Source organism: Triturus cristatus, chromosome 3_2 (genome assembly GCF_964204655.1).
Source record: "Triturus cristatus chromosome 3_2, aTriCri1.1, whole genome shotgun sequence".
NCBI lineage: Eukaryota > Metazoa > Chordata > Amphibia > Caudata > Salamandridae > Triturus > Triturus cristatus.
Window position 1 is genome coordinate 498,264,679 of NC_140584.1, and position 12,587 is coordinate 498,277,265.

Below are 12,587 nucleotides of genomic sequence, written 5' to 3' on the forward strand. Positions count from 1 at the left end.
GGTTTACAATGTGAGGGGGTGCCTCTGCATGAGCAGGGCCCCTCTGCAGCTGGCAGGGTCTATTCCTTGTGGCAGTTTGTGGATGCGGTTAAACCATATACTCTTAAGTGCATTATAATGCTAACTTTGGAATAACTGCATCAAAACATGTCGTGTTTGGTGTCAAACAACTTGGAATCATACCCCACATCAGTCCATGATGTGGGAGTGTGATCCCACCCTTCTAGAGGGGACGACATGTGCCTACTGTGGTAACACGGTAGAAATCTGAAAGAGCCCTGGCATCACAAAATGGATGCCACCAGCACAGACACTGGGCTGCCCTCCTGCTGCTGACTGAAACTCACAGTGAAGGAGGCCCAACAATAGGCATCCTGTCACAGGGAGGTGTCACCACCTTCCAGACAGGATTTAGTGTATTGGGGCTGGGTGGGTGCACTCCTAGAGTGCTTTGAAGTCCTGCACTGGGGGAGCAGTAGGCTCCTCTGTGCATATGCCAGCTCAAACCGGTTCAGGGGCTACCTGTCCCTGCTCTGGCATGAAACTGGACAAAGGAAAGTGGGTGTAACCACCCCGTGTCCTGACCCTCCCAGAGGAGTGGTCATAGAGCTAGTCCCTCCCCTATCTTCAGTATAAGATAGGAAACCTTGCCATTGCAAAGCAGATAACCCTGGACAACGCTCTACAAAGAAGAATCTGGCCCTTCGATGTTCCACTACCTTTGGAAGACAGAAGAATCTCCCTTGGAGTCAAGGAGTGACTCCCCTGTTTGGCAGGCACCAAAAACTCTAATAAACAGTCGCAAACTTTCCCGCTCCCGCTGGAGTCCGAAGTCTCTGCAGCCCCGGAAGTGGATTTCCTGACTTCTCAACAGCCATTGTGAGTCCCCAGCAGAGCTGAGGCGAGTGGACCCCACGAGTGATGAGGAACAGCAATACCCTGGTCCCGTGCACTATTGTCGAGTGCAACCCCTTCACGACATTCTACGAACTTGTGCATTAGACCATTTATGGCCCAAGCCTCCAGCACGTTGTGCAGCGAAAATCAGAGGCCTACCCTGTCCCGAGTGACCGTGGGCTCCTGTGAAGCATTTCCTCATGAGGCATCTTTGCGATCCCTTGCCCGTTGGCTTGTGGGTCCCCCGAAGACTTTCTTATCAACTCAAAGGGCTCCCCTGGTTGCTCCAGGCCTGTCCTCACTCACCCTTGTTGGGTGAGTCCCTCAGACCTTGCTGGTCTGCACCATTGACTAAATTCACTTTCCATGAGATTTGCTGTTGCCAAGACTTGTTGGCTTCAATCCGGTTGCCGACAATGCAGTCAGCTGCAGACGTTGTGGGACACTCCGAATCCAGCTGCTGGTCATCGTTGATCCTTCCTGGACCTCGTGAGCGAAGAGTCAAAACACCCTTGATCACCTGAAATCACCCGACTTCCGTGGGCAACCAGCTTCCTGGCCCCCGGTCACTAGCAAGTGACTGTGAACACTGTCCCTTCAATTCTCAGGTCATCTGCATCTCGAATCCACCCTTGGATTCCACCGGACACTTCTTCAGTCGACGCAAGCAGCAAGTCTTCTTTGGTCTCCATAGAAAACAGCGACGCGACCCGACACCAAAAGACACCTATGCACCCGGCTTCCCTGGGTGAGGTAACTCGTGCACTCCGGTGCCCTAGTGTGTGTTGGCCCTCGAATTACTTACCTTGTAAGTGGCTTGCTTGTAGACTTCCTCGAAGTACCCTAAAACTTTAAAAATCAAACCGCGACTTGCTCCATTATAATCAATAGGGAACCCGTGGCTGTGTTCACACACTGCATGCGTCTCCCGTGGGTCTGTTACTTACCTGCTTTCACTGCAGTAGTGAAGCCCCAGCGATTCTACAGGCCCTAGGCCTTGTCATTTTGCAAGTCGACTTTCCTAACCCTCTTTTTTAGTATATGGTCTGGTACGCCCCTAGGGCCCCAGCCATATTTGTGCTTAACTTATTGTGAAACGTTGATATATTAATGTGTTCCTGGCTTCTAATCTCATAAAGAGATTAGTAGAGTGTGTCTAGAAATAAATACATATATATTTGATATAAATACCTGTGTGGTGTCCTTTCATTTGGTAATTCAAGAGATTATAAGGTAAAACAAGCTGCTTTACATTCCTCTGAGACTTAGCCTGAAGGCTGCTCTCCACAGCTACCACTAGGATAGCTTTCTTTAAAAGGTTGTCTTAAACCTATCTACCATAAGAGTCGAATTGGACTGGTGCAAGGTGGCCACTATCACTAGTGACCAGCATATGCCAGGCCAACTTCTCACATGTGCCCTCACTTTTAGGAGGCTGGCTGTCAGACAGACTCTGCAGGTTCTCTGTGGTGCACTCCCTTACTTGGTCAAGAAGAACTAGTGAGGTAAACAAGTTGAGATGGTTTCTATCCCACTTTTATACACATTTTCTAAACAGGGGATGTGGGTCCACTGTCTAAGGCTTCAGAATCGGATTGGGTTGATTCTCTTTCAAATTTAATTTTCAGGCTGCTCTACAGACACAGCCTTTGTGCAAAGTGATGATTCTCACAACAGGTAGCAATGGGGCTGACTCCAACCAAGAGTATCCAAAACAGAGGCATAATAATTAAACATAAGATCTCTTCACTCGTCCTGAAGCTGTAATCAGAGACAGACAAAAAGTCAGACCTTCTGTAGAAATTTCCTCATGTTGAAAAACAGAAGCTGCTTTTTCACTCCTCACTCCGAACATCTACCAAATGGCAGTTCTCAGGAGGAAGTACTCAGCAGTCTTTTGCTAGCAACAGCCTCATTCATTTTCTAGTGGTAGCTCTGTCTTCATCCTCCTTTCCTCAGCATCTGGGTCTCCACCCTCCAGCCCCAGGACTCCCCTTGTCTGGGGAAGGTAACATTATCCTCCATCTTCTGCCAATATAAATGAGCATCTTCCAAAATGGATCCCACTTGCACCAGTACTCAGAGTAACACACACACAGTTCTACTACCATACATGTGCTACACACAAACTTCGCATACTCCCACCAAACTTGTACTAGGAATGTCATGGTTTCACATAACAGCAGAACTTTATACAAGAGTGGCCATTAGGGTGTCCACTCCCTCACACAAAGAAAAAGTTCTGGTCATGCAACAAATTTCGAAAGCTTGATATACTGCCACCACTGCATTATATAATGTACCTAGGGCATGAATAGCTGTGTACTGCCTACTGTGAGCGAACACTATCTGTACCTCTCCAAATTACAGGTCTGGTCCTCTATCTCGCCTTGCCAGTGATAGACCCAGGCTTCTGTGCACATGCTAAGTTAGCACAATGCTAAAGCCAAAATAAGTCAGGATACAAGATTCTCATAGGTTGTGCACTCAGGGCTGGTCACTATTTATCATGCAGGTGACATTTCTGTCCCAACACCTAGAGAACATCATGTTGAAAAGCTGGTAATACAAGCAAAGTTAAATGTGATAGATAGTTGTGAATTTCATAAATGAATGAATTTTGAACTATTCTTATCATTGAGTCTTTTTAAGAGGTGTCCTCAGACAGAATCACCACTCACTTAAGGATGAATCTCCCTATTCGAATGTAATGTACTGGTGCTAAGAAACATATTTTCTATACATTAAAGTACGTTGTTTAATCTATTCCTAGGCGAGATGCCTCGACAGTTCCCAAGGCTCAGTATTTCTGAAGCGGACGAGCATGTGCGGCTTCTGGCGGAGAAAGTGTTTGCAAAAGTTCTCCGGGAGGAAGACAGCAAAGATGCCTTTTCTTTGTTCACTGTGCCCGAGGACTGCCCCATTGGCCAGCAAGAGGCCAAGGAAAGGGAACTGGAGAAGGAGATCTCCGGACAGAAGTCTGAGGAGACAACCAAAAGGTAGGTTTGATAATCCACAGTGGGAAGTATGAACATTCTTTTCTGATCGCCACAGTTAGTAGAGGAGGCTAATAAACCAAAGACACAACACATGTCTATTCCATGCCTCAAACTGTGTCCAAATCAGATTGCAGTAAAAGTTGACATCTTCTTTATGAAGTGGAACTCTATAGAAATAGCATACTTTGCGGATGGAAGCTGAGGCCGTGTGAGTTCCTTGGTTGAAGTTGTCATCAAAGACAGTCTTGATGTTAATCAGAGGTGTACTCCATGACATCACCAATGAGTCCACAGTGAGCACTGGACTTGTATGGTCCCCTGAGAGACTGAAAGAATGCTAACCATTGTGTGAGAGATGTGACTGGTGAAGGTACTTGTGCATTGGCAAATCTGAGTCCTAACTCTAGGTGACAGTGTCAATTTCCAAGACACGTTAACTGGCTCCTTGGCCATATGTACTCTCCTCTCAAGCTTGGCCTCTTGCATGTAAGCGCATAGATAATAACAAAGGTATGAACTATGGTTTTACAACATCCAGTAACGTAAAAAGGTCTGAGGGCAATCAGAGACCCCACCCTTTAATATATTAATTACATTGTACCATGCTAATTACAGCTTTTGATCGAGAGGAGTGGAAAGATGTGGCCCACAACAAACATTCAAGGCATACAATACACAGGTTCCTATTTGAAAACATGTAATTGATGGGCAAAAAGTCCAATTAGTTTTTCTAATATTCATTTTACCAAGGAAAGGAGCATCTATTTGCTTTTGTATACCCAACATGCTTTTTTTGTATCTTGAGTTTATGACATTCTAAGCACATTTCACTGCCATGCTCATTTTTGAGAACCTTCTTGCAGGCTGAGTAGTAATCAAATACATTTGCAGCTCTGGCGCTGAGTGTGAAATGCCCACAGGGTGTTATCTCAGTGGCCCAAAGCATAGTACTTCATGGATTTATGCACATCTTCCAGCACTGCTCCTCACATAGCACATAACTTAAGCATGATATCCTCTGTCTTTACTGTGTCATCCATCAAAAGTGGTATATTAGTGAATGATATGTCAGTTATTGCAAAGTTCTGTCATTTGTGTCACTTCGTTATAGAGGAATGCAAGAAACGTTACCCAAATATAATGTGTAGAATCTGTGACGAAATCTAGGTTGAACATCTGTCCAAGTTCATTTAATTTTTCCTATTTCACTGGTGGAAATAGTAGTGTCCTATGTTGCCAAAATCTAAATGTGTATCCTTATGCTTTTCATATGTTTGTTGTTACAACTGAGTTACTCAGATGACACTTAAATAAAATGCAGATTACTCGAGTCCAGCATCTCCCCCTGCCATTCCCTACACATACACTCTGACACCGACTCTCATTTGTAAACACCCTGATTGGTATTTAGATATCTAACTGGCCTCCCGGAGCCCACAATTTAATTCTTTGGGTCACTGACTTGGAGAACATCACGTTCTATCGATAGAAGCTTTGACAGTGTCTTTTTTCACCGCTTTTGTCCACACGAAAACACACATTAAATGTTACCGTAGAAAAAGAATGGGCATATTTGGTAAGAAAAGAGAACTAGGCCAGAAAAAAGATGACCAATAAATTAATGCTGATGCTTATAATGCTTAAGGGTGTCTGGATGACACTGTAAAATGTTGCCTCCTTGATCGCTCGTAGGCTATTAGAAAGGGATGGCATTGAGCTCACCACAAAGTTTGGCTTATAGCTACTCGGTTTAGAAAGATATTCTAAAATACAATTTAGCTAGGTCTTAAAAAACAGAGGCAACTTACCTTTATACCATTCTCCTCCTTAATTTGAGTTTGGATGAGATGGGAAAGGACATTCAGGCAAAGTCAACCAGCAACATTCACTCATTAGAAAGAACTTTTCTGCCTGAGTTGAAGAAACAGGGCAACTCATGTTTCACAAGCATTTGCAGGTTCTAGACTGGAATCCAGTCCAATCACTGTCTGATTAAATGTGCAAATCTTAATACCCCTTATTTATGAAGCATGTGAAAGAGCAGATCATCAAACTAGGGATAACTGGAGATGTAATTAAATAAACAGCTCCATTCCATAAATTCCACGAGTATGTTCATTCACTGGCATCATTGTTACTGTAAACCCTTTATTCATAGAAAGATGTTTTGCACCTCAAAGTTGTCTCTGCTGTAGATGTGTTGTTTGCTTTGTTATTATTTTTTTTTTTCAAGGAGAAACATTTGAGTTGAGTACCAGACCTTTGGGGTACATTTAAGTGACTACCCCACTTGTAAGTTACACCTTCTCCTATTTGTTACTTTTGTAAATTCATATCATCTTTAGCTAGATGTGTAAGTCGCAAATGATTTTGTATGGACAGTTTAAATGATTTTATAAAAATAAAACATCTTTTAAATCATGAAAGTTATCTCATTTCCTATGGCCAAGGAAACAAATGTGGATTATTTTATTAACTCTCATAAGAACACTCCTTTAAATAGTGCACTTTTGCAAAAGCTGCAAAATATGAATTTTTTATCTTTCCGCGACGAAAGAAAAATTACTCTCCTCTCCAGTTGGAAACTCTGGCCTTGAAGTGGGGACGTATGAATATAAGCAGAAACAAATTGTGTTTTTTGGAATTTCTTCTTTAATGGGTGTAGATCTTCATTATAACTGCTTACCCTTTGCCACGTCTATCACCGTAAGTGACAGAAACTAAGGGGCAGATATACAAGCCCTTTGCGCCCCTTTTGCGTCACTTTTAGCATGGGAAAAGTGATGCAAAAGTGGCGCAAGGGGCTTGTAAATATGCCCCTAAGCCTTTAAGTCCTGAGTCTCAAAAACGTAGGAAACGCAGACAAGCATAAATAAGTGCCTACAACGTACGTACGTGTGTTTTAAAAAAAGATTTACAACATGTCAGGCAAATCTATGACTTTTGTAGACTTCCATGACTTTTGTATGCCTTTTCCATTTAGCCACTGGAACTACACAGACGCAGGCCTTAGGTAAATTTGCATTTTCCCATCATTCCTCTTTTTCTTCACATGTAAAACATTTTTATGAAATCCCTTCTCCTGTACAACTTACACCTATTGTTAGACGTGCAGGTTTGTAAATGCAGTTAGCGTGGTAATCTGACCCCAACTTTTTGTGAATACTGACTTTAAGATACAACTTGTGGCTGTTCACCATATGTTCATGCCACCTGACCTTTCCATGTAGCACGTTCAATTTTCCCACCTCTGCCTGAAGCAACTGAAGACAAATCTGCGTACTTGAGGGCAGATTTACAAGCCCCTTGCGCCACCAGTACGTCACTTTTCCCATGTTAAAAATGACGCAAAAGTGGCGCAAGGGGCTTGTAAATAAACCCCCTGGGGGCAGATCTATATTGGAGATGCGCCACTTTTATGCTGCCGTTGCGTCACTTTTGTGACGCAGCGGCGGTGTAAACCCTGCGCCATGTTGCGCCATATTTACATCGTGACGCGTCACGATGTAAAGCCCTGCGCCACGTAAAACCTGCGTCAGGTTTCACGTGGGCGTGTCGACAGAGGGGGGGGGGGGTTCCGTCGCAGGAACGCCCCTGAAAAGGGACTCAGTCAAATCTATAAGATTTGACTGAGTCACTTTCCCAACGCTGATGCGCCAAAACCCTGCGCCTGCTTGAAGCAGGCGTAAGGCTTGACGCACCATGTTAGGGACAGGGTAGGTTGGAACAGTGCTGGAGTTGCGTCGCGCTTGCGACGCAACTGAAGCACTGCGCCAACCTTACGCCATCGGATGCGTCACGCATCTGTTTATTCCTGCGCCATGATGCGCCGCATTATAAATGCGGCGCATCATGTGTGGCGCAAGGGTAAACTTGCGTGACGCATCATTCCTGGCGCATCGTTGCTGATTTGCAGGGATGCGCCATAAATCTGCCCCCATATATCTTGGTTTTGAGAATTTGAATCGTGGATTTCTGCTTTAGGTGACTGGAAAATATTTTGCCTATTGATTTAAGGCATTCATACATGCTCATGGAATTAGTACTTCTAGCTGGTTTGCCAATCGGGTGGTATAAATTCATTTGAGAGCAAATTTTCCTTCTGTGAATCAGCCTAAGAGTATTTAGTGGGTCACCGTTTCTGTGAATCTGCATAAAATCACTTTTCTGTACATATAGGTAACCACCTTTCAAATACTTGGTCACCCATCAGCCTATGTTAAATTATAACAATATCAATTATTTCACATCAACACCAAATCATACATGGTATAAATCACAGATGCAACAACAGTACTAATCGAGGTTGAGACCAATTATTGTGTGCTTTGTTGAGGCTTTGAAGGCATGCAGTGCAATGCAAGCACTGTGCACCATAACATGGCACCGTGTTGTCTAAAACCGGGTATCCACATGAAAAAAAAAACAAATGTAAAATGGGACAAGTATAATCAAATGCACGATCAAAATAAATTGTTGTAGTCCTAAATTTTAAATACATTTCTTGATGAAGCCAATTGTCCCTTCCGGCGACCCTCGCTTTGGCAGTTCACTCAGATCAAATCAGAAACCTAAGGGTCTAAAACTCGTATTATTTCAACACATTTACTTATAGCTCACTAATTATGCTTCCTCTTTTTCATGTAGAAATCTATCAAAGGGCCACCTGCATCAAATGCTGTTTGATCTGAAATTACAGACACATATTCAAGTGAAGTACTTCAAACACCCATCGTACCTTTAGGACAATTAAAGATCAAGCAAGAAGGCCAATGAGGCAAGGATGTCTAAGTGCACAGACTGTAATTGAGTGTGGCTGATAGACATCATCATTTACAGAAACTAAACTCCTTCTACTCTATGCTCTGGCCACCGTAGATTCAATTTATTACTAATGGAAAGTAAAGGATTGGTAAAAGCCATCCTTACAGCTAGCAGTTATTGCAGAATGCATGGACATGCTTCTCGTCTGCATAGATGCCAACAACATGGCGAGGTGACAGGGCTTTTCCAGTCTATGCACCAGGATGACAAACAATGTCCCTGTATCCATCAGGACTGCCCTAACCCTGCCCCGATAACGCTTGAAAGAGTTGAAGATGCATCTCTTTAAAGAGCAGTACATCATGATGCAGTAACCGTCCACAAACCAGCTACCTCTCATATGACTTGTTGCCTGTATCTTTGCCTCTGACACTGTGCTGCGCTGTGCTGCCTTCAGCTAGATTCGCTCAATACAGATATCACATACATACATACAGGCATACATGACCTGTTGGGCAGGATTTCTTCCCATTGTCTTTTCATTGCTGATTGGCGAGAGGGCACGGATCATACTGGACACAAGCACCAGTGGCATTAACCAAGCAACGAGCCCAAATGAAGGGTGCCAATTCCATCCAATCACAATAGATTTGCAGTTTTAGAGGCCTCTTCGGGAGAAAAGTCTGTTTTCCAAACAGCTGAGCCACAGTGGTTTGACTCTAGAAGAATGTGTGCAGGTCTGTTGACATTTTTGTGTCAATTTCAGAGTCAAAGTTCCACTAAGTGTAGAAAAGGAGAACAGACTACCTTCCGTCATTTTCACATACAGTCTCATTATTTACACAAACAGGTTTTCTCCAGCAGATTACTCTGGTATTGCCTTTTGAAAGTATAAAACAGGAAGTGTTCTGCTGTTCTTGACTCAGTAAACACTTTAAGCACCTAATTGTTTCTCTTTTAAGAATGCTGCATGTAGAACCTACTCCTCAGATTTCCATGTCCGTTAAAGATGCCACACATTTCTCACTTGTACTGTACTCATGACTGCTTCTCTATTTCATTGAATCCTAGGAAGAAAAGCTTCAAGATGATTCGCTCCCAGTCGCTGTCGCTGTCGCTGCAGATTCCTACGCATGAATGGAAGGCTCCGTCCATCTCTCCAATTCGGTCTCCTGAGTCGGCAGATCTGCCAGTCATTGCTGATGTTCCCGATTCAGCACAGGCCCCGGCAGCAGAAAATGAAGTGCCAGAGTTTCAGAGAGTCACAATTAGTGGAGACTACTGTGCAGGGGTTAGTATATGGATCAACAGATCTCAAAAAACAAGATTATACTCTTCAAATCATAATATATATGTGTGTGGTAGCTGTGTCTGTGTTTTGAGGGAACAGGTTATCTGTTTGTGAGACCTATGCGATGCTTGTCTATGTAAGTTATTATTACCATGAGGGTGTACACATTTTGTTTTTGCTGTGTAAGCCCTTAAAACTATTGGAAGGTGGAGAAGATTGCGAAACTCCTGCTGAAAGTTATGCACATATTATAGGGCAATGCCTCAGACCCAGTAACGAGTCTTTAATTTCTGGATACAACAGAACGACGCTATTCAGAAGAAAGTGCTGAGTCAGTTGTACACTTGCATTTAATGTTTGTAAGGATATCTTTCACTTGAAAATGGTACTGCAGCAGCTTTTCATATCTTTGTAATGCATGCAAAGACATATACTGGTTGGCAATGGTAATGCGGTCCTTAGCCTCCATGCAATCTCAAGATATCTGCCAACTGGATTTGTATGCGTGCCTCCCTAAATAAGTCTGTGAGAGCATCAAGCTGCAAGCTTGCATGCATCTATACTACTTTGGAAGGTTTCATGTACATTTGCGAAACATATCCAATGCGATGAATGATCAAACAAATTGCTTTTCTATGGACTAACCGACCTAGTCATAACTGTAGTCACCAACACTTGGTAATACATAGTGATATGATGTTTGAACATACTAACTCTGGGTGTTGGAGTGAATGAGTCTCAAATTGTATTGTAAGCTCATTGGATATAATGGGAACATTGAGAAGGAAGGCCTCTATCTTTGGGATTTTGTTTGATGAAAGAAGCTGTGTAGGTGTAGAAAGTTTGCGATGAATCAGATGAAAGAGGCCTTGAATCATATGTGCTAAAGGATTTTCTCTAGGGACTATAACAGATGGAAGATGTTCATCCAATGAATATTTCTAGATGGAAAAAACTCTTGCGATAAGACATATTAATATGATGGAAGAGGTATTTTTGCTGTTTGAGGACAACATCATTGGGATTTTCCTTCACAAGGAGGTCTTCAGGCACCCTTTTCACCTAGAATGTTCCTTTGAACTTTGAAAATCTACCAGATAAACCTACAGGTTTGTCTTTCAGCCAGTCCTTACTATAGAGACACTCTTGACTAGATTTGAAGTCAACCTCTACACTGTGCTTGGCAACAATGAAACCTCTCAAACAACCATGAACCATTTTAGAATTATTTCTTTTACATCACCTCAGATGAAACAGGCTTTTCATGCTGCTGGTTGATACACAAAGGTAAACGAGTGTGATGAGTAGTGTAGCTGTGTGATACCCTTGACTGATATTGAAATTCATGGTATGCCGTGAGAGAGTAGTGAGTTAGTTGGAATTAGGATGTGAGCTGTGGTGATAGCCTTCCATTTCACATGAGTGCAACAGAGGAGATGGTCCTGGGCAGTTCTCTAGTCTGTCAGAGGTCTGTGGGTTGACACTGTTAAAGACATCCTCCTGATTGGTTAGTGTATTGTATGTGGGTGCGACCAGGTAGAACATTTTTAGGCTAGTTTTTCCCAAAGTTTTCCTTCTGGATTTATTTTCTTTTTCTTTGCTTTAGATATGCTTCTTTGTTAATTTGTGTTGTTGTCATTGCTTGACTATACGTTTCTGTATTTCTCAAATTGCTAAGCGTAAAATATGTGTTGTAGCTTAAAGAAGAAGCTACAGAATGTGCATTCCATTTGCTTTGATATCCCTTGTGATGAGATATGCTGACAGTTTCAAGCTGCTGATAGGCCTGAGAGGATCATTATATGGCTGTAGTCCTATAAAAAATGTAGTTCACGGCTGTGGCTGCTAAGATTATTTACAACACACAATTATCTGATGGAAGAGGTATGATGGGTGCTTGAATGCCCCATCATTGTGATTTGTTACATCTCAAGGAAGTCTTGTGTACTGGAGACCTTCATCTTTGGGATTTCCCCAGTTAATTAATGACCAAATTCTACTCCATTTTAATGTTTGCCTGGAGGTCCAATGAATGAATGAGACTTAGTGCATGGTAGAAGTCTACACCTTAGTAGTTTTGCAGATGGAAGATGTGCTAGAGTTGAGAGCTATTCAGGACTGTTAGCATCCAAAATTTGGCAGGGCAATTTGATGACTAGTGCAGAGCCAAGCACTTACAACAAAAGCCTCCTATTTTTGGTGTTTCTTTGTTTTCAGGCCAACAGATCTTGCCCGCAGTTGTAGAATGGAGCTGTAACAAATGTATTTTCAAATATAATCATCAACTTTCTGTAACTTAATGCTCAGTCAATGATCAGAGGTTTGGGATAGTTTTTATAGTTTTATTTCTCATTAAGAGATTAGTATTGTTTTTGTTGTTTTTGTTCAGATTAATACATTTACAGAAATATCAAGAAAAAGTTTAGTTAGAATCAGCATAATATAAACCGCGTGTTCCATAAAGGAAACAGTCCCTATCTTAATCTAAGAGTCCTAACCTATATAAGAACCTATAAAGGGTTCTCTTGGAAAAGCGCAAGATTCTGGAGCATTTACTTAGCTACAGAATGAACTCCCCATGAAGAGTCGTTCAGGAAACTCAGCCGAGTCCCTAATGAGTTGCAGTAGCACTTGTT

At 42.6% G+C, this 12,587-nt stretch overlaps 1 protein-coding gene across 3 annotated transcripts in view; it reads left to right on the forward strand.

The window, feature by feature from the left end:
* Positions 1–12,587, forward strand: part of AMPD3 (adenosine monophosphate deaminase 3) — a 108,633-nt gene that overhangs the window by 21,544 nt on the left and 74,502 nt on the right. For all 3 annotated transcript variants that reach the window (XM_085648174.1, XM_085648173.1, XM_085648175.1), the window contains exons 2-3: positions 3,671–3,896; positions 9,732–9,951. In XM_085648174.1, coding sequence (XP_085504300.1) covers positions 3,676–3,896; positions 9,732–9,951 — 441 coding nt within the window. In that variant the 5' untranslated portion in view covers positions 3,671–3,675. The remainder of the gene's footprint in view (positions 1–3,670; positions 3,897–9,731; positions 9,952–12,587) is intronic.